Below are 23,066 nucleotides of genomic sequence, written 5' to 3'. Positions count from 1 at the left end.
TCTACTAAAAATAGAAAAATTAGCCGGGCATCGTGGCCCATGCCTGTAGTCCCAGCTACTTGGGAGGCTGAGGCAGGAGGATCACTTGAGCCCAGGAGTTTGAAGCTGCAGTGAGCCATGATGATGCTACTGCACTCTGGCCTGGGCAACAGAGCGAGACTGTGTCTCAAAAAAAAAAGAAAAGGAAAAAAAGAAATTAAGATTCAGAGCTCACACAGCCAATGAGTGACAGCGCTGCTCTTCGATCTAGGTTTGTCTGACTCAAAAGCACATGCTCCCTAAAAAGACACCTAAATAAATCTGTTTCACCTTAAATATAACTCTACTGTCCCATATTTGACTTCATTTTCAAGCTGTCCATCTATAAAACTTTAAATTTCAATAATCTTTCTAGGTATGTGCAGAAAACCAGCAAAGGCACCTAAAGGCAGAATTGTCCTCATCTCGGCTCCCCAACCCTAGTTGGCTCTGTGTATCTACGGGTTCTGCATCTGCAGATTCAAACAACCACAGATGAAAAGTATTGGAAAAAAATAAGTAAAAAGTAACAATATAACAAAAAAAATAATAGGAATTTTTAAATACAGTATAACAACAATTTATATAGCATTTACATTGTATTAGGTATTATTATAACTAATCTGGAGATTTAAAATATATGGGAAGATGCATGTAGGTTATATGCAAATACTATGCCATTTTTGTAGAAGGGACTTTAGCATTGTGGATTTCTGTATACACAGCAGGTCCTTCCCGGAACCAAACCTCCACCAAACAACAAGGGACAACTGTAGACACTCATTCACCCATACTTCCTCTGGCCAGACACCAAATCTTAACCAAATAATAGAAATTAGGTAAAGCCACAGGTTGTAATCAAATTCTCATAACTTTACCAGTTCCCATCTAGAAGAGTCTATTTAAAATTATACTTATTTCATGGAGTTAGTTTTAAAAGAACCATTGTGTCTAACAGTTTGAGGTCTTTTAGCATTTGCATAAAAAACACCCCAAAAGAATATAGAAATGAGACCATACCAAGCAGCCCACAGAAAGAAGCATGTGAAGCAACACAATTGTCACAATTGTGGCCAATGCGATGCGCCGGTTATCCTCACGAACAGCTGGCCAAAACGTCATTGCCAAGACAGATCCTGAGATGCCCAGGGCTATCATGACAAGAATCCAACGAACAGCTTTCTGGGGGATAATCCACAGTATCTGAAAGAAGAGAAAAGAAGGGAGGGAGGGGTCCTTTGGAGGCATTTCAGAGAGGCATTTGTTTATTCTAGGCAGGTATGTTTACAAAGGCCCCTGAGCCAATCAGCAGCCAGGCCCCAACTGAAAAACTCTAGTTTTTCAGTACAGGCTGGAGAACCACCACCAGCATGTAGACTGAGGCAAATGCTTTTACAACGAAGAGCTCAGGATCCCGTGAAGGCACTTGGCTCCCCAGGCCCCACTCATGCTGAACTTCTAAATTCAGAGGGGAATTTTCAGGAGCACATGAATGTTAGGCTGGAAATAATGATGCTTGGCCACATTCATAGTTGAAGTTTCAACCAAGATCAGAGCGTCACTCAGGATCTGTCCCCCAAGTGTGGTACTTACTGCTGTGGGGATATAAATGAAGAGTGAATATCCATAGACGCACACAATCTCCAGAAACGAATAGGAAACAATGTTCATAACTTTGCTGTTTCTCCACATGAGGAAACCCCAGAGTGCGAGAGGAACCAGCCAGGCGTAGGCATAGATGATGGTGGCTGCTATGGACACTAAGGGTGACAGGACACAAGTTTCAATTGCCATCATGTCTTAATGGACTATCAGAGCACTTCCAGTACCTTACTGTGTTTATTTCCTAGCATGTCAATATACTTCAATGGACCATGGAATCATGTCCTACCGGTCTGTATTCCCTGAGCCTGGCACAGTATCTGACATACAGTAGGTGCTCTACAAATGTTTACAGCACTAAAGAATCTTTAGCATTTCCCTTTCTGGTGATGACCAGTAGTCTCTCATATGATTTTTATAATTCCTTTAATAACAACTAATATTATTAAACAACTGAATTAGGCAACTGAAATACTTCAGAGGCTCCACTGCAAGTGTTTAAATCTGCTGAGCATTTCCATCAAATAAAAGCCAACCATGCCTTGGAAGAACACGTCCTCTTCCCTAGTATAACAAGAGCTGACACTGATTTCTTAAGCAAATTTATTAAACTGCTCTGAGTACAAATTAACTTGCTCTGCATGCTAATTAGAACTCCTTCTGTCTCTAAAATAGGAAGTTCCAGCTCATTGATGAATTGCTTGAAATATTCTCCAGTTTTACTTTCTTCCTTAAATAAATAATTCTGCCTCTGTGGGGGAAATGCTATTGAGTGCCTCCTCAGAATAGCAATATTCAGTATATCACTGATGCATTTTTCCTCTCCTGGAGTGGAGGATCATAAAGTTATGGCTAAGCACATGGCACCAGCCCTTTCTACATAAAAATCAGCAGGTAATTCACTTGCATGCATCTTGGCAGGAACAAAAGCATCCCTGGCAATTATAGTCAGACTCTGGGTTAAGACATGTGATTGTCCAAAACATTTTTAGCTCCCAAAGCAGTTTTTTCACATTAACTCCCTCATTAAGCCAAATGTAATTCGGCTGATACACTGCCTTTTTCTTAGATAATAAGGGAAGAGGAAGGGAGTACTACTATGACTATAGCTACCACTTGCTGATCACCTCCTGGGCACTCAGTGCTTTACTGACAGGCAATGTAGTACCACAGTCAAAGGCACAGATTCTGTATGTAAACTCCATGGGTTCTAATCCTAGGCAAAGTAACTCGGGGTAGTGAGTTATATAACCTCATCTGTAAAATGAGAATAAAAATTTATAATACCTTATAAGATTATTAGGAGAATTAAATGAATAAAAATAGGCAAGAACTATTCTAAACAGAACAGTGATTGATAAACAATAAATGCTCAATGAAGAGTTAGCTTTTTATATTGTTAACTACTATGCAGATACATTATTTCATATAATCTGTATTTTTATTTTATTCTTAAATTTTTTTTTATTTTTAGAGATACGGTCTCACTCTGTTGCCCAGGCTGGAATGCAGTGGTGCAATTATAGCTCACTGCAGCCTCAAACTGCTGGGCTCAAGCAATCTCCCGAGTAGCTAGGACTATGGGTGCGTACCACCATGACTGGCTGATTTTCTTAATTTTTAGTAGAGATGGAGTCTTGCTATGTTACCCAGGCTGGTCTCATGCATGGCCTCCCAAAGCACTGGGATTACAGGCATGAACCACGGCACCAGCCTATCTTCATTTTAGAGATGAGGAACAGGTTAAAAGAAGCTAAGTTGTGTGATTAAGGCAACATAATTAACAAGTCGGTGGAAGCAAGATCTGACCCCACATGTGACTCACACCCTTTAAATGAAATGGAAAAATGTTTATTGATAGGGCCAATGACTATCTTACTGGTACAGACATCACATCACTCCCTGATACTGGGATGCCCAGCCAAAGAGGATGAGAACAGATAAAGACCCTCCTGAGCTTCCAGATCCCCAGGCAAAGTGGGTCACTCTTTCTACATCAATATACCAATACATACCTCTAATATATACACCTCTAATACAGAGGTTAACACATACTATTTACAGCAATATTCATTTACCTAGTTTCCTTAACCACTGAATTACTTGAAGGCAGCATTTACAGCTCATGGATGACATTTATTGAGTTAAACTCAAACCACGGTTATTTGATAAATAGAGTTGGGACTGAATCCAGGTCTGACTCCCTGATGGAGAAGGAAAGAAGGGAACGTGGGCATGGAAGGTAAGGGAAAGAAAAGAAGGAAGAATATTTGGATACTCTGGCACACGCACAGGCAAATACGTATCTCCCTATACACACACAGATATGTATGTGTACATATTTAGGTGTGTGTGTATATGTAGCAATAGTTAATATTTATTGAACTTTTTTGTACATACCATTGTTTTAACCTCTTTATATGTATCAAATCTTTATTCTTACAACAGCCCTATTAAAGAAGTTTTTTCTTTTTTCTTTCTTGATTATATTTACATTTTGCAGAAACGTATTATTATTTCCACTTTACCAATGAGGAACCTGAGGCCGAGAGAGATGAAAGAGCTTGCCCAGCAAGGTAGAAGCTAGTGGGTGGTGGAGCTGGAACTTGAAGCCAGTGGTCTGGTTCCAGAACCTGTGCTTGTCCCAGGCTACCTACAGCCTCCCAACACAAGAGTGGGCAGGGAGGGAGGCAGGGAATTGAGAAAGTGGTGCAGGTCAACCTCGTACTAGGCCAGACCTCCTCATTTGGGGGCAGCTGTCATCAGCAAGTCCCTAAAAGCTGTTTTGTGTTTTCTTTTAACTACCTAATATTGACATGAGACATGAAGTTTAAAAACAAGAATGTCATTCATAAGCCCATCACTAGGACACGTTCATTTCTGCATTTTCCCTTCCACGCCTTAACCATTTGCAGACTTCCCTTTAACAAAGTTGCTAACAGAACAGGCACCAGTTTGGCATAAGTTATCAGTTTCCACATGGCTCTAGGTGCTTCATAGTTAGTGATTTCAGGCAATGCTAGCTAGTGGAGCCATCGCAACTTAAATATTAAGAATAATGTCTCCCTTGTTTCCATTATTTGGACAATACAAATAATGCCACAATGGAGTCCTTTATGTACACTGTTTTTCACTTATTTTGTACATTTTTCTGAGAATAAATTCCAGTTGCTATTGGGTCTGGCCTTATAGCTTTCCTAAAGATTATGTGGATTCACAACATTGTGAATATACTTAACGCCACTGAATTGTACACTGAAAATGGTAAAATTTATGTTACACATACTTCGCCATAGTAAAAAAAAAAAAAAACGATTATGTGCATTTATAAAGATGGGTGGTAGTCTCCGAGGCAGTAGATAGGCTGGACCCTAGAACATGGAGAACAGGGCTGCAGTACCCTGAGATGGGGCCCCAGGGCTCAGTGGGTAAAAGGAACTCATGGTTAGAAAGCAATGGCACACAAATGAGTCAAGCTATTCACCAACCTTTCCGGAATTCGGGCACATAATGGTATGTCTTCTCCCCCAGATGGATTAAGAAGTTGGAAAGATTCCCACTGATTGCTATGGCAAAGACCAATGTGGCACATATCCAAAAGGGGCCTGCAAAGGAAACCAGAAAATTCAGAAACAAAAAAATAAAGCAAAAGCCTTTAGACTCTTAGAGAATAATTTTTTATCTCCCTCTCCCTATTCATGTAAGCAAGGAAAAATGAATTTTAGGTGTAATCAACACTTGTTTAATGGGAATTTTGTTTTTTAAAAGGTCAAAACACAACTCAGTAATTAGCTGCCTTAAATATGGGGTGAGGGGCAGGGATTTGAACCTGAAGGCCAAAACACCTTCCACAATTAGGGGAATAAAGACACTGATTTGTGTGTAGCTTCTTTTATTGGAGGATCACCAAAAAAAAACCAGGCATTTTGTTAAACCTTCCATCAGAATACATGAAGCAAGATTACTTCCCTTATCTAAGTGCCAAATGTTAATGTCAGAGAAAAATAAGTTAAATCAGACAGGTCTTTCTGCAGCATACACAAAAACAGGGTAGCATACTCAAAGAGCAGAGCAAGCAGAACACCTGAAGGCAGAGATAATTTAACCTATCAGTTCCCCATGGTTGTGTTTGTGTGTATGTTTAAGGCTTCCTTTCTTTTTTTAACGAAAAAGCAATACTTGTACAAGTTGTGTTCCAAAGGTACAAAAAGGAATATTGAGAATAGCAAGCTTCCCTCCCTCTCTGTGCCCTGGCTCTGCCTTTTCCCTCCCAGAGCTATATATTTATATACATGTTTTTGTCCATGGTTCCTGGCTTATAACTGACTCCCACAGCCCTTGTTACAGTAAACAGAATCTCTCTTTCCAACCTTCTCCTGCCCTCCTTTCACCTGCCCAAGGCAGGACTCTAATCTGACTGTGGGTCCTCAGACCCCCATTCCAGAGAGGGCCCTGCCCTATACCCTAGAGGAAGGAATGCTGCACAGAGAGGCCAGGAAGAATCTGAATAGACAGGCCTTGCTGAGTTTAGATCATACCCTTTTTGTCCAGTCACTTTTCTGCATGGTTGCCAATCATGCCTATCCAAAGATGTCTCCAAAAAAGGCCCAAAAGGATAGGATTTGGAGAGCTTCTGGATAGCTGAACAAGCGGTGGTTCCTGGAGGGTGGAGTACCCCAACAGGGCATGTAGGCACCACACCCCTTCCCCCACACTTCTCCCTATGCATCTCTTCCTCAGTATCCTTTGTAATATCCTTTGTAATAACCAGAAAACGTTGTTTTCCTGAGTTCTGTGAGCTGCTCCAGAAAATTAATCGAACCCAAAGAGGAAGTCATAGGAACCCCAACTTGAAGCAAGTCACTCAGAAGTTCCAGAGGCCCAGACTTACCACTGGTGTCTAAAAAGAGGGGGGCAATCTTGGGGACTGAGCCCTCAACTTGTGGGATCTGACGCTATCTCCAGGTAGACAGTGTCGGAATTCAATTGGAGGATACCCAGCCGGTGTCCACTGCTTGTTGGTGGGGACCCCCCACATTGGTCATGGAAGTATTCTGTGTTGATTGTTGTATTGGTGTGAGAGCACAGGAAAAGCACAGCTTGAGCATTTTTCACAAACGCCACTGTAACCAGTTTCTGGTGGATCTTGCCAGAAATATTCTATTCACATATAAGCGAACACATATGTGTGCATGTGCATGTTTTATACAGATGATAGCACACATATATATCCTGCTATGCACCTTTCTATTTTCACCTTACTATAGCCTAGAGATTCTACCATAGCCCTTCATAAAAATCAGTTTAGTCTTTTTTAATGGTCATAAAATATTCCACTGAGTGGATGAGTACACCATGCCTTGCAAACCCCTTTCATCATTTGCTTGATTTCATGAACACTATCCTTGTCTCTCCTCACCTAAAAAAAGTACTATGTAGAACAAATATAATTTTTAAATTGAGAGATTTTAATACTTTTATAAATTTCATTTTTCAATTTCACTAATATTTTATAATACAGTTTGGGATAATTTCAGGTACTTTTACATATCACAAAATTAAGAAAATTATTTATTGTCCTAGGAGGGGTGACTAGCAGAAATAGATTAGTACTTTTCAAAGCCAAGCACTGGCCCCTGAAGATGGGAAAGACAACATAAGCAATCAACCGGGATGCTCCAAAGAGTCACCAATGTTAGCTTTTCACAAATTGTCTGTTTACTCACTAGACTGTAGGCTCTGCGGTAGCCAAGGATGAAATCTCACCACATAAGAGTTCAAACAAACAAACAAAAAACCCACAAAACCCCCACAACTGAAGAGCTTATTGAATGAATGAACAAAACTGATTATGTGTTATAGATGGGCTGAGATCATCCAAGCAAATGACAAGTAGCCAAAATATTAAGTTATAATACCCATATAACTAGAAAGCCAAGATTATCATACCCTATTGGCGATTATTTACTGAGTATCCATGACCTCTAGGCCCCAGGGTAGGTGCTAGAGACAGTCACTGGCTCTGGTGCACTCGCGCACACTTTGGAGACAGACAATAAAATATCTAATCTCAAGAGTTTTGAAGAGGGAAATGCAGGGTGCCCGTGGGAGCAGAGGGGAGGGCACCAAACCTAGAGAAGGTGGTGTCTAAGCAGGGATCTAAAGAGAGCGGGAGTTACAAAGTGAAGACAGAAGAGTGGTCCAGGAAGAGGGAACGGCATGAGCAGAGAACCCAGAAGATACGACAATTCGAAGCTAAGGAAGTTTGAGGTCGGGAGTAGCCCGAGATTGGAGAGATGGGCCAGGATCAGATCATGAAGGGTTTTAGAAGGGCCTTGTTGAGTTAGGAATTTATCTTGAGTGCAAAAGGAAGCCTGGGAGCTGGAGCGGTGGTGAAGCCTGTAGTCCCAGCTACTCAGGACACTAAGGTGGGAGGATCACTTGAGGCCAAGAGTTCAAAGCTGCAGCATCCCATGACCTCGCCTGTGAATACCACTGCACTCCATCCTGGGAAACACAGTGAGACCTCATCTCTTTAAAATAAAAAAAAAAATGGAGGCCAGCACGGTGGTTCACACTTGTAATCCTTGTAACTCCTGACCTGAAGCAATCCTCTACTAAAAATGGAAAAAATTAGGCAGGCATTGTGGTGTGTGTCTGTACTCCCAGCTACTGGGGGGTGAGGGAGGGAGTGCGTCAAGAGGATCGCTGGAGCTCAGGAGGTTGCAGTGAGCTATGATCGCACCATTGCATTCCAGCCTGGGCAACAGAGAAAGATCCTGCCTCAAAATAAAAAAGGTCTGGTATGGGGAGATATTTATACTGATTTAAAGACTTGTCCAGCATTCTCTGGCTGCCCCATGCCCTAAGCTACCTAACAACCCTGGCACAGGAACAGCCGAAGGAACAATATTTTCAGGTGGTCTGAAATATCAACTCCTGCCCATCCTACTATCCCTGTCTGGCCCAATCTCAATAAATCATCCTTTGGCAGAAGCAAGAAAACTTTCCTAGCACTTAGCATTCTTGTCCTCTTTGCTATTATCCTCTTTCCCTACTTTTTGCAACCTTCAATGAACCTCTACTGCTTAAGGACAAAATTCAGATTCCTCACGCTGATATAAAAAGTTCACCAGATTTGGGCTCTGTAAGTTCTCCAGCTGTCCCCAGAGGCAGCTTGGACTCCGGAGACATACGACACCCACTCATCCCAGGGCCTGCCATGTTGCTTCGCACTGCCTTCTTCCCCTTTCCTGCCAAATTCCTACTCTTATTATAGGGTGGGGGTGGTAGAGAGCCTTAATTTAGTTTGTATTTAAAATTTCACATTATACATTTTTGTATTATGAAATATTTCTAACATACAGAAAGGCACAATGAATTATCTTAAAAAAAACACTGGTGTACAATATCTTGCCACTTAAAATCTTTTTTTTTCCTTGGAGACGGAGTCTTGCTCTGTTGCCTAGGCTGGAGCACAGTGGTGCAATCACAGCTCACTGCAGCCTCAAACTCCTGGGCTCAAGTGATCCTCCTGCCTCAGTCTCCCAAGTAGCTAGGACTACAGGCACATGCTATCACATCCAGCTAATGTTTTTATTTTTTGTAGAGATGGGGTCTCATTATGTTTCCCAGGCTGGTCTCAAACTCCTGGCCTCAAGCAATCCTCCTGCCTCAGCTTCTCAAAGCACTGGGATTACAGGTGTGAGTCACCATACCTGGTCTAAAAATCTTTTCAATGTTGTCATACTATTCATATCCTTCTACAACATGCTCTTTTTTTTCATTTACCATTGTTCTGAGATTTATCCATTTATCCATTTAAAAAAACTATAGAATTCCATGTATGAATATACCACTAATTATTTATCCATTCTCCTGCTGATGGATATGTTGGTTGTTTCTAAACAATTTCTATTACAAGCAATGCTGCTGCAGTAAATAATATTCTTCTATATGTCATCTTGTATATATGTGAGTTTCTCTAAAAATGTACATCTGGGAGTGAAAATGCTGAATTATAGGATATGAGCATCCTAAAACTACTCCAATTTGTGTACCAATTATATACCCACCGGCATTGTACAGAAGTTCCCATTGCTCCACATCCTTGACAACACTCAGTATCAATGTCTATGAAATCTGACTTAAAGTCTGTCATTCCTCTGCCCAAACCCTCCAATGGCTTCTCATTCAAGTAAAAGCCAAAGTCTTCCATGTGACTTATGAGACCTTACGTAGTCTGACCCTCCACACTGTCTCTGTGACCTCATCTCCTACTAGGCCCCCTCATTCATTCTCATCTGGTACACTAGTCTCTTCACAGTTCTTTGAACATACTATGCAAGCTCCTGCCTCAGGACCTTTGCACTGCTGATCCCTCTGCTTCAAATGCTCTTCCCTTAGGTATCTACATGAATCACTTCCAATTCCTTCATGTCTTTACTCAAAATTCACCTTTTTAAAATTTCAAATTCATCCATCTACACAAATATTTCATGTCCTTCCTATCTGCTTGAAAATTTTCACCTTAGCATTTGCTGCTAGAAAACTCTGTATTTTACTTTTCTTTGCTTACTGTTAAGCTCAATCGATTACAAACTGCCTAAAGCAGAGATTTTTCTGTTTTCACTGCTGTATCTCTAGTACCTAGAACAGTAAGTGCTCAATGTTTGTTAAATTAATTGAGTGACTTAATGAAAACAAGCCAACTTATATTAATTTAATATGCTTGTTAAAATAACAGGTATAAATAAATACCCTGTTTTAATTTCCCTGACTACAGGTGGGGCTAAGCAGCTTTTCATGTATTTACTGGCCATTTGGGTTTCCTCTTGTGTAAATTGCCCATTTTTCCCCAGAGTTGCTTGTTTTATTTTTATAGTTTGTAGGAGTTCTAAATATACTCTGCTTCTCATCTTTGGTTGGTTATGTGCATTGCGAATATTTCCCCTTGCCTGTGGTTTATTTTTTTCCTTTGCTTATGTTTTATTTTGTTGTGTTGAAATTTTTAGTTGAAATGTACTCAAATTCATCAATTTTTTGGTTATACTCTGCAGAGTGGCAACTTTCTCCTAACCGCTTTCCTCCAACCCACCCTACAAGGCCTAGTCCTCTCTAATGTAAAACACTTCACCTACATTGTACTTCCTCCTTTTAACCACGTCTATGAGCTAACGAGGCTACCTGTGTCATGGAAAGAAGCAAGCTTTGGGTTCAAATCCTGGCTTCATCACAAGAGGCAGCATGGCATAGTGAAGAATATGGATTATGAGCCACGGTGTTGATCTGAAAACTGAGCTTGGCACTTACTGGCTGTGTAATCTCAGGCAAGTTACTGCATCTCTGTGTGAATCAGTGTCCTTATCTATAAAACAGGGATAATAATGGTATCTGCCTGATAAAGTTGGGGTTGTCACAAGGATTAAATTAGTTAATATAGGTTCTGCCTTAATAAGAGAGTCTGGCACATAATAAGCACAATATGTGCATGCTAATATTGTCATTATTGCTAACTCTGTGAGTACGGGCAAGTTACCCTCCTCAAGCCTCAGTTTTGTCTTTTGTAAGATAAGGCTACCTTGGAGTATGGGAATAGTACTAGTAAAATAGTAAAATAGTGTTTATCTCCATGGTTGGCAGTTATAAGGTACTCAAGAGATGTTAGTTCTCCTTCTTCTAACTCCTGTGTCTAGGTACTATGGCCTTATCTTTAAATCCTCAGCCTCTAACACAGGGCCTAGCTAAGTGTTCAAAAACTGTTTGAGCACCTGCTCTGTGCCAAGCCTCTGCCAGGCACTGAAGGCATGGGTTACTGAGACACAGAGCCTCCCAAGGGGAGACAGCTCATCTGAGGGCAGAGCTGGAACTGAGCACATCAATGAAAAAGTGTGAGAATACCTTCTCTCCCACCACCAAATCCTCCATAAACTAAAATCGACAATCTCCTCTTAGTCAAAGTGACTTAATCTGTCTCAAGTTTGTAATGTCATTCAAAGAGTTTTAAAGGATATGCTAGTACTTGTAATTATGGCATTAATATAACACATAATTGCATCTTTCCAAAAATTCTTTGCAAAGGTTGCTACTGAAGCTCAGAAGAATCAAAATCTTGCACACCCCACTAACAGTGCAATCCAACTTTCTAGGCAACCCTCACACGCACCCAAGTTCAACTGAAACATGGTAAAGAATCAAATCAGCACTACACATACCATAGAGATCTGGATTGCTGCGTATATATAATCTCACAAAGTTTTTTCCAGGTATCGGCAAAAGAGACCCTTTAATTCTGTCAAAGACCTGGAAAACAACACAGTGGTGATTCTGCTGAAGATTTTTTTTTAAGCTTAATAAATTCAACTTCCACAAAATTGAAATTCAGTCAGAACTTTTATGATAGTATTTTCAAATGCTAACAACCCTTTACTTTTGTAAGACCATGTCCAGTATATAAAGGCTTTCCCATTTATTTGATGGTTTAACCATAGAAGAAACAAGCCTCCATTTCACGTAAAAGGAAAGATGAAATTGGTTTACAAACCTGGTAAGTGTCCACATCAAAGAATGTCTGATAGTATTCAAATGTCCAGAAGGGAGAGCTTTTCTTCTGTCCAGCAAGTAACTGTCAGAGGTAAAATAAAACATAATGAACACAGAAGCAATTTTCTAATTCTAGCTGCACAGAGAGACAGAGAGGGAAGGAGCTGATCTAATGGAAAACCAAAAAGTATGAAACACCAGGCTCTTCTGCATTTATTAACCAACTCTGAAATAGCCAACACTCAACTCTCAGCCTGATATAAAAACACGCATCAGTTTTTTTAAAGTCACACCAAAAGGGTTCAAATCCTGGTCCCTCTACCGAGGGGAGCTTCAGCAAATCCAGACACTAGACTCCTCTTAGGCTTAACTCCCTTATCTAAAAAGTACAGCTGGGAACCTATAATCAGGTTGCAGTCTTCAAACTCAGCCCAAATAAACTCTCTACTTATATTAAAAACAAACAAACAAAAATACAGCTAACAAGATCTACCTCATAGGATTATAGGGCAGATTGGATTCAATAGTATACAGAATATGTATTATGTACAATAATATATACACATACACATATACATAAAGGCAGTCAGTATAAATGTCTTTTCCTCCTCCATCCGTTCAAGGTCCTTCCTAATAGCCTCCTAAATTCTCAAAAATCTGACATACTGACTCAGTACTAAAAACATTACTGCTCTGACAAAAAACCAAAATTCCAATTTAGAAGAGGCACATGAGGAGGGCCATGCCTATCCCAACGCATAGCTCTTCAACAGCAGAATGCAGGCCCTATGTCAGGAATCGTGACTGCCACCTTCAGATATCTGAAGAGGATTCATACAGCAAAAGTACAGGTGGACTCTGAGCAGCTTTGCAGAAGGGCAGCTGCTATGGGCAGATATTTTTTGCTCATTATAAAAGAAAAAAATTTCACAATTAACATCCAACAGTGGCAGCTGCTGCCTTACATGGTAGTGAACAGCGTGTTTCTGGAGGTATTCAAGGGTTTTCTTTCAGACATACCAAGGACAGTATTAATATCTTGGCAGAGAGGCTGAAATGGAGGACCCTGAAGGTTCTTTCCAACTCTAATATTACAAGACACTGGACACAGGAGCCCCACATTCCATAAGCAAGGCTCTCTGTCCCACCACCCCAGGTCCCCCCACCTGTGTGCTTCCCATGGACAACAATGGGCTGTCTGCCTGTTTCCCCTACCAAGGCATAGGTCATGTGTCACTTACTTTTGCATTGTCACTGCCTGACACTGTACCTGGCACACCGTAGATAGTGAATAAAGGCATGAACAAGCCTTAAAAAATCTTTTTTAAAAAAATTCAAAAATAAGTTCAAACCTCAGTTTTGTCAGAGTCATCATTTCCTAGTAACTCATCATCCTCTTCTCTCCCTGAGCCTCTTAAGGGTCCTGGCTGATGTTTAGGGGTTTCATGAGGATCTTCAATGCTTATTGTGGTGGCATCTGGGTTTGCTGCTAGAGAAGTGGCTGTACCACCAAATTCTGAAATCAATTAGAGCACAAGGACCTCAGAAACCTTACCCACACAAGAAATGCTATACTTTTAATTTAACAACAAGCTGTTAACTTTGCTATAGACCCCACTTGATACAAATGGCAAAATGTCTGAAAAAAATCTCATCTGAAAATCAATCTGACATAGAGAAAGGATTATGAAGACAACAGAATTTGGAATCAGACCTGGATTTTAGGTCTGGCTCAGCTTACTAACCACATGAGCCTGAGTAGTTAACTTAACCTCTATAAACTTCAGTGTTCTCATCTATATGATGGGAGAATAATATTTCTTTTAAGGAAATTTAGGAGAGTTAGGAAGATTAAGTAAAGTTCTAAATTTCTCTTCTTTGATTCAAGTTCAAATATTTTAATGGAATTCATTTTTCCAATAAGTCCATGCAATCACTATAGAAAACATAGGGACAAAAGTGAATGTGGAAATCATAGAGTAAAAATCATTCTTAGTCCCATCACATAAAGGCAAACACTATTAATATTTTGGTATAGTTCCTCTTCTTTGCATAGTGAGATTCAGGCCAGTGATGATCATCCATTTATTCAACAAATATTTACTGCATGCCTACAGTATGCCAAGTACTGATCTAGGATGAGATAATACAAAATAAACAATTTTGTATCCTGCTTTGTCTACTGAGGATTACATATAGAAATGAATTTTTCATATTTTAACAGTCTCTAAAATGATCGTTTATGTGACTGTGGAATATTCCTTTGGTGAAGATTTTATTACAAATACACAAGAAATATGTCTGTGTAGAGAAAGTGTTTTGGGGTATAGCCTTAGGATGAACACCTACCACTGTGATCACTAAGTCCAAGGGTGCAAATCATTTTCGAGGCTCTTGAATCACACTGTTAAAACTGCTTTCCAAAAGGACCTTACCTATTTATGTCCACCAGCAGTGACTGAGACTTCCTGTCTCTGAGCATCCTAACATACTTTATTTAGCTCCTCTTGAATAAAAGCAAGAGCCTTTGAAGGCCTAAGAAAGGCCTACGAAAGAGTACCAGCAGGGTACCATTATAACACTACACGCATGGCACAAATCCTAGCAGCAGGATGGGGCTCTTGGATAACTGAGCTCATTCTCATTGCCTCTCAGCTATATGAATAGTTTTACAGAGAAAACTAGAGTGATTGAAATCAATCAAGTGGCTAATCTGTAACAATTCCTGAAGCCTCAGTTGCCAATGCTGGGGTTGTTTAAGCCAGCTTGAGGCTCTGGAGTGAGATGGTCCTTACCTTGGTAAGGCTCTAACACTCAGTAGCTCCATGACCTTGGGCAAATTACTCCGTATCTCTGAGTCTCTGTTTCTTGAACGAAAAGGTATAGATAATACCTACCTCACAGAGAGACTGTGAGGATGATATAATAAAAATTGTTATAGCTACCACTTATTGACTGGATATGACACTGACATTTAAAAAGATGGTCACAACTTTGCCAGAGGGAATCAGACCAAGGAAGATACTTAAGTCACATATTTAAAAAGCTGTGGTTTGCAAGGGTGAAGGGCATGCCAGCAGGAAGAACAGAGAGTGCCACTTTAGAAGTGCAAAGGTCAATACTCATCTAGTTGATGAGATCAGGAAAGGCTTCTTGGAGAAGATGCCACATGAGAGGATGGCCACAAGTGCTGGGGATGGCATCTCATGCAACAAGATGGGAATAAGCAAGCCCCAGAAGACAGGAAGTATGTCCCACGTTAGAGGGACAGCAGATGGAATAGTTTGATTAGAGAGTAAGGTGTGTGTATCTCTAACATGGCGACTCTTCACAAATTCCGCTCTGTGTTGGTAATTCCTATCCATCTCAGCTCCTTGAGAGCAAGACTGGTACACGTCTTATTTCTGCCATCGACATTCTCTGCTTCTACATTCTGGAATATCCTAAGCTAGCTTTTGCCTCTGTTTCTTTCCTGATACAATGCCTTCCATCTGAAAGTTCCTGAATTCCACTTTTACATTTAACACTACCATTCCTTATCAATGAGGCCTTCCATGACCCCCATAGCATCCTGCATTCCTTTCTAAAGACCAAAGCCCTTAACATAGTTTATAAAGCCCTGCATAAATTATCACCTGTCTCCTCTCAAGCCTCACCTTGTGTCAGCCTCGCCCACCACCTGTGATCTGGAACACAGACCTTCTTTCAATCCTTTGGGAAAAAAAATTAAGCAAATTTCCTCCCTCAGCAGGGACTTTGCATGTGCTGTTCTCTACACTTGAACTTTCTCACACTGTACTCCTAGATAGGGTGGCCAAGGAAGGCCTCTCTAATGAGGTGAGATTTGAACAAAGCAAGGGAGCAAGCCACGTGGCTGTATGGAGGAGGAATGTCCCAAACAGAAAGATGACACAAAAGCCCCAAGCTGTGAGCGTACTTGGACACAGGAGGAACGGTGACAGGCTTATGTGGCTGGAGCAGAGAAAGGACGAGAGCAGCAGAAGATGCAATCAGAGGCAGCAGATTATGGGAGGGCCTCCTAAGCCACAGAAAGGGCTCTGGCTTTCACTCCTAGTGAGATGGGAGCCACTAGAAGGTTTTTAAAGAATGACATGATCTGACTTAGTTTTAAAAGGACGACTCTGGCTGCAAAGTATAGGCTGTAGAGGGGTAAGGAAGGAAGCAGGAAAACTAGTAGGAAAAAAGGGCTATAATTCAGACAAAAGGTGATAGAGACCTTGAACATAGTAGGAAGAGTGGTGAAGGTGGTGAGAAGTGGTGAGACACTAGATGAATTTTGAAGATGGAGCTGACAGTACTTGCCAATGAAGTAAATTTCTCTTTAAACATCGTATCTCCTCCTCAGAAATTAGAGAGCATAAGCTGTGACACCAGACTGCCTGCCAAATCTTGGCTTTACAACTTACTAACTGTGTGACCATTAGGCAAATCATTTAATTTTTGTGTGTCAGTCTCCTTGGTAAAACAGGGAGAATAAAGTATCTATTTCATAAAGTTGATATAAGGATTAAGTGAGTTATTTACAAAGCACTTAGAACAGTGCCTGACGTATAGTAAGTGCTACATAAGTGTTTATAAAACAAATAAGTATCTCAATCCTTAGTCTACATCAGGTTCTGGGTTCTAAGTACAAATATCGCCCTAAACTTTTCCTCCAGCACTTTATAGTTTGCACAATAGGTATATATTTCCTTTTTAAAAAAATTTATGAGTTGTTTATTTCTGGCATTTTATTTTTTAAATTTTTAAAATTTTAATTATTATGGGTACACAATAGTTATATATCTTTATAGGGAAACGTGATGTTTTGATACAGGCATACAATGTAGATTAATCAAATGAGGGTAATTGGGGTATCCATCACCTCAGGCATTTATCATTACTTTTGTGTTAAGAACATTCCAATTCTATTCTTTTAGTTATTTTGAAGTATACTCTAACTTATTGTTGATTATAGTACCTTTGTTGTGCTATCAAATATTGTTCATCCCATCTATCAAACTATATTTTTGCACCCATTAACCATACCCACTTTATTCTCCCCATCCCTGCTACCCTTCCCAGCCTCTGGTATCCATCACCATAGATATATATATTTAAATGATCATTAATATGTGAATGTTCCCCCCATGTACAAGATTTTTTTTTCTCCTATCTTTCTTTTTTTTTTATTTTTTAGAGAGAGCCCCGACCAAGGATTGAGAGCTTCATAGGGCAGAAACACTATTTGGGCCAGGTGCAATAGCTCACACCTGTAATCCCCACACTTTGGGAGACCAAGGCAGGTGGACTCCTTGAGCCCAGGAGTTAGAAGGGCTGCAGTGAGCTATGATCATGCTGCTGCACTCCAGCCTGGGCAACAGAGCAAGACTCTAAAAAAAAAACAAAAAAGAAAGAAAGAATGAAAGAGAGACAGACAGAAACTGTTTTGTTCATTCTTCTATCCCTGATAGAACAATTGTCTGACTCATGGTCACATTCATGAGATACTTATTGATTCAACGAATGATCTGATGACATTTCCTAATTATCTTTTTACACTTTTATCTACTCCACCAGTGTATAAACTTCTTAATCTTTTTATCTCTAGTCCAGTACAGTTCTAAGCATAAAGTAGATGCTCAACTAAAGCAAGAACCATATAAAGATTTTCTGTAATCACTGTACTAAATTTATGATACCCATTACCAATCTGAAGGGTTATTTGGCAAAAAAAAGAACAGCTAGTGTGGACAAACAGGAAAAATCTGGGTGTGGCGAGTCTTTCACCAAGATGTTTGAATTAATATTCTTTAATGGAGAAGGCAGTGCAGCAATGAAAATATGTTGCCGCGACTGTCGACGCAGTATCATAAAGATAAAGGTGGGCACCCAACTGATGTACCTTCAAACTGCAAGTCATCTACAGCTGCCATTCAGCCAGGGGGTCTTCTCCCAATTATGAGGAAGAAAATTTGCAGGGGTCTAAAAGGAAAAAATAAGTAAGCATAATAGAATAATAAAATATCCACAAACAAATCTTATTTCAGTGTTAGAAATGGTATTGCTTTTCCTTGCCTCCTTTTTCAGTGGGGTCTGATAGGTTTATACAAAGACAACCACTAAGCATCAGATAATATTAAAACTGTTATAAAGAATCTAACCCCATGGGTCCAGAGGTTCCAATCAATCTCGCTCACTGTGTGAATTAAAGACCAGGCGCAACCTGGAGATCGAAGGATGAGGAAGGAGAGGCTGAGGTTTGAGAGAGGTGATGGGGGCAGTGAAGAACGAAGACAGTTCGGCCCAGCCAGTGGTTAAGGGCACAGGCTCTGGGATCAGACAGACCTGGGTTTGATTCCCGATTCTGCTGCTTCTCTGCTGTGTGTGCGCTCCTCGGGGCCTCAGTTTCCTCATCTGTAAAATGGGTTCATAATGGTACCTACTCACACAGTGTGGGGCTACTAAATGAGACAGTGCGTGTGAGGCGCTTAGCAAAGAGCCAGGCAATTAGGCGCTGGAGTGTTCGCGACCCTGCAGCCTGGGGCACGGCGCAGCAGAGGCAGTGTTTAAGGAAAGAAGCTGGGCCGCAGCGGCCCGGGCGGGCAGGAGACCCCGAGCCCCTTCAGCCCCGGACTGGCCCCGCAAATCTGGCCGCCTCACCTCGCGGGGCTCGGCGTCCAGCAGGTCCCGGGGAGGGTCGAGCCTTAGACGATACCCGCAGGTTCTGGTCCAGCCCAGTTGCCGGAAGCCGGAGATCTGGCGGGCGGAACTTCTCCGCCTCCTCCGGGCAGAGCCCCGCCTTCTTAAAGAGGCCGCCGCTCCGGGAGAAGGCGCTCCCAGAGACCCTGGCGGGCAGCGGCGCACACGGCCGTCCCGTCTCCGCCCTCCGCAGGGTGCCCTCCGCAGGGTGAGCCTCGCGGTTTTATGGTTTTGTGGTTTTTTTAAAGAAGGGGTTCTTCCTCAGTCGCTCCGGCTGGAGTGCAGTGGCGTGGTCACCGCTCACAGCAATCTCGCTCTCAGGCGGGTTGAAGCGACCGTCCCGCCTTGGCCTCGGGAGTAGCTGGGACCTCAGGCGCCACCACGCCCGGACCTCGGGTTCTTAAAGAGACAGGCGCAGCGGGCGGAATGGCGGGTCGCTGTGAGAGGCTGCCTGCACTCGCCCCGCTCCCGTAGGCGTAGAGAATTCTCAAGGGTTTGGGCTTTTCTTAATGTTTGTTTATACCTCTTTTCTTATGGAAACATAAAATAGGGTCATGAAAGACGGTGGTGAAAAGGAAAAAAAGTCACCGGGGTCATCAATCTCCCAGTTTCATTTGGCCGTTAAAATGTAACCAGAGAGGGAGTGCTTGAGTCAATTACATTCTGAGTTTGTGAATGAGTGACCGAGGGCAGGATGATGTCTGTTCTTATGCGCACCCCGAGTAAGAGGTGATGTGTTCCTTCACTCCCGCCTATGCCCCTTGGGGGGCAGGGCTCAGGGGAGGGGTCTGGCAGGGACGGGCCACCCACTGTGTCCCCCAGGGCATCTGACCGCCACCTCAGATACGTCAGGGGCCCAGTAAACGACAGCGGGCTTTCACCGAGTGGACCTGGTGAGAAACGTTGTGCCTTGCCTCCTGCCTTTGCCTGGTTAACGCCTGCACATCCCTCAAGACTTTGGGGATAATTTCCTCCTCCTACGGGAGGCCAGCCTTTGCCTCCCAGGACTTCTTTTGCTCTCGTGGTTTCCTGGGTTTGAATCTACCGTGGCAGTACTCACCCCGAATTGTTTTTGTTTGCCCATCTTTGCCAGCCTGTGAGCACTTTGAGGGCAGGGACCAGGAATGATTCTGGTCTTCTTTTGGAGACTGTAACAAACAGGCCTCTTTCCCTTTCTTTATGTGTCTGCTGTTAAGGACTAAAGGTGTTTAAACCCAATGTGTGAGGCAAGGAAAAACTGAAATAGGCTCAATTCTGAGCAACAAATTGCTCAGGCTGGGCCAGAGCTATCCTGCAGTGAGCAGGACACTAAATTCACATGTGCCACACCACCACCACCAAAATTTGGTCATGAAAATTTGTAAGTAAAACAGGAAATTTCAGAGAACTTCAAAAATTGCAATGAACTAGTCCCAGATACTCAGTAGGTAGAGGTACCTGGGAGGTAAGGTTGAGAGAAGCCTGGCCTGGGCCCCTTTCCTTAGCTTGGCCTGTATTGCGTTGCTGGGTCTGTCTGGTAAGGAAAGCGTGTCTCTGCCTTGGTGGAACAGCTAGGTGGAGTCAGGCCAGCGGTGTGCGGAAGCATGCTCAAACCAGCTCAGGAGAGCCGTTGTCAAGTTTTCAAGAATTTTGTAGACCAGTTACTATAAACCCAGTCATTATTAAAAGCTAAATTATATCAGCTTATTAATAGAGGTAATAATATTCAAAGCATCACTTCCAAAATATTTTTCTACATTTTACTTTATTCTCTTGACATTATTTATGTCTATTTTATATGTGTACTACTAAGCATCTCTTAACACATGTACAGTAACGTTACATGGAGTAGTTTAAAATCAGCAATGGTGGAATTATTTACATTACAGGAATTAGCAAATGCTACATATCTGGGGTTGATTTATTGTTATTTATTTATTAGAAACAGGGTCTCACTTTGTCACCCAGGCTGGAGCGCAGTGACACAATCATAGTTCACCGCAGCCTCGAACTCCTGGGCTCGAGGGGTACTCCCGCCTTAGCCCTTGGCCTCCCAAACTGCTGGGATTATAGGTGTGAACCACCACACTGGCCAATTTATAGTTATATTGTCTATACCAAGGCTGGGAAACATTTTCTGTAAAAACCAGAATAATAAATATTTTCACAGTTGTGGACCGTACAGTCTTTTGCAACTATTCACCTTTGCTGTTACAGCACAAAAGCAGACACAAAGTATAAATGAACAGGCAGGCTGTGTTCCAATTAAACTTTATTTACAAAAATAGGCGGGCTCAGTTACTCACACATGTAAGCCTAGCACTTTGGGAGGCTGAGGTGGAAGGATCACTTGAGGCCAGGAGTTCAAAACCAGCCTAAGCAACATAGCAAGACCCTGCCTCTACAAAATTTAAAAATTAGCCAGGCTCTCGGCCTTAGCGCCATCTTTCTAGAAACCTCCATGCCTTGAGAGCCAAGTGGAGGAAGACATGAATGTGCAGGCTGAAGCACAAAGGAAGAAAGATGAGGCAGAGGTCCAAGTAAACCACTTGCTGGTGCACATGTGAAGGCCACAAGAGCAGAAACATGGAATGCCAGAGCCTAGAGACGCTGGTACAACTCGTTGGACTGCATGCTACTGTCTAGAACTTGCCTCTCAGTGGATCTAGAACTTCATCACCATCCAATTCCCAAGACCAGCTCTGAGAGACCCACCTTGCTCATACCAAAACAGTCCCTGTTGGTCCTTTGTCCTGCCCTTGACACTCTGGACTAGTTCTGTTCTCAGTTGTGGCTGAGTGTAACAAGTATACAATAAATCATAACTTTTGCTGTTTCAGCTGAAGAAACAAAAAAAAACCAAAAAATTAGCCAGGCATGGTGGCACACACCTGTAGTCCCAGTTACTCAGTAGACTGAGGTGGGAGGATTGCTTAAGCCCAAGAGTTTGAGATCACAGTGAGCTATGATGATGCCACTCACTGCACTCTAGCTCAGGCAACAGAGGGAGACCCTGTCTTAAAATAAATAAATTAATTAAAGGCCAAGGGCCAGATTTGGCCCATAAGCTAGTTTGCCAACCCCTTCCTGATCTAGATTTAAGATAGTGATGTAGAAAATGTTAATAATGCAGATTAAATATAAAAGCACGTGTTGTATCTGTAGTAGCAATATTATGAATATCACAAAAAATTGAGGCAGTATTCTTTGAGTACTATACTAAAAACATGTTAAATCATAAACAGATGAGTGAAATTTTGACATATGTTTTTCATTTTCATCTTACTCCTTAATTAACATTCACGTCCAAACTGTCATTGTTCTTAAATTGCTAACATAGGCGGGCAACAAAAAGCATTTGGCAAACATCAATGAAAGCATTCTATGAGAATCAATTGAATAGAATTTATAGTAAAGAATATCGTATATTTTATTATTATTTATAAATTGTTTACTATGCATCCCTTATATCAGTAAAAGTTACAATAAACCTATACATGTATACTGCATATGTATACTTTTTTTCCAGAAAACAAGCAGTTAAACCTTTCAGTGCAGGCCCAGGGCTCTCACCAGAGTGCTCTCCCTTGCTCCTTACTGATTATGGAGAAGACAAGGAGGATTGCAATAGCTCAGTGCACTCCAAATCTCAGTCATCCATGGCCACCACCATGAATTCAGCCACACCTCAGAACTACCTGCAACTACACTATATAATTTACGTAACCCTCCTTTGCCTCGGAACAAAAATTGACAAAGGTTAATAGCCTGACTTCACAGATACTATAAACCAATCTGTATCTATTGGTTAGCTCTATGTATAATGTCCTTGTTGGGTTTTTTTTTCTTTCACAGAAATCCTTAATTTTGATTTAGTCAAATCCATCCATTTTTTTTCCTTTCTGATATGTGGTTTTCAGGTCTTTATTTAAAAGCCCCATGTTGATACAGTTATCCTCTATTATTTTCTTCTATTAGCTTTACTTTTTATGTTTTTAGGTATTTGCTTTACATCTACTGGTTTATTACAAAGGATAAAACTCAGAAACAGCCAGAGGAAGAGAGGCACACGGTGGGACTTGGAGCTTCCATGCACTCTCTGGGGCGCCACCCTCCAGGCACTTCCACGTGTTCAGCAACCCAGAAGCTCCATTTTTAGGTCTTCAGTCCATTTGGAGTTTACTATGTAAGTCTCCAACTGTATTTTTTTCCATAATAGTGAA

The 23,066-nt window shown here is 41.5% G+C and overlaps 1 protein-coding gene across 5 annotated transcripts in view; it reads right to left on the bottom strand.

Moving 5' to 3' along the window:
- The window catches only part of YIPF1 (Yip1 domain family, member 1), a 33,014-nt gene extending 14,041 nt beyond the window's left edge, over positions 1-18,973 (bottom strand). For 2 of the 5 annotated variants that reach the window (XR_001137263.1, XM_012639470.1), the window contains exons 1-9: positions 18,826-18,973; positions 18,363-18,579; positions 18,068-18,147; positions 13,515-13,678; positions 12,164-12,244; positions 11,835-11,922; positions 5,109-5,225; positions 1,612-1,778; positions 1,039-1,221 (exon numbers count right to left, since the gene is read on the bottom strand). Coding sequence is in view for 1 of the 5 variants with exons in the window: in XM_012639470.1 (XP_012494924.1) it covers positions 1,039-1,221; positions 1,612-1,778; positions 5,109-5,225; positions 11,835-11,922; positions 12,164-12,244; positions 13,515-13,678; positions 18,068-18,098 (831 nt within the window). In the remaining 4 variants the exon portion in view is untranslated. Of the gene's footprint in view, positions 1-1,038; positions 1,222-1,611; positions 1,779-5,108; positions 5,226-11,834; positions 11,923-12,163; positions 12,245-13,514; positions 13,679-18,067; positions 18,148-18,362; positions 18,580-18,825 lie in introns of those variants that run through there. The other 3 variants (XR_001137262.1, XR_001137264.1, XR_001137265.1) reach the window with 3 other exon arrangements.
- Between the last annotated feature and the right edge of the window lie 4,093 nt (positions 18,974-23,066).

The sequence above is a fragment of the Propithecus coquereli genome, unplaced genomic scaffold (assembly GCF_000956105.1).
Source record: "Propithecus coquereli isolate 6110/MARCELLA unplaced genomic scaffold, Pcoq_1.0 Scaffold14, whole genome shotgun sequence".
In the NCBI taxonomy this organism is placed as follows: Eukaryota; Metazoa; Chordata; class Mammalia; order Primates; family Indriidae; genus Propithecus; species Propithecus coquereli.
This window is presented reverse-complemented; position numbering and strand designations above follow the sequence as displayed.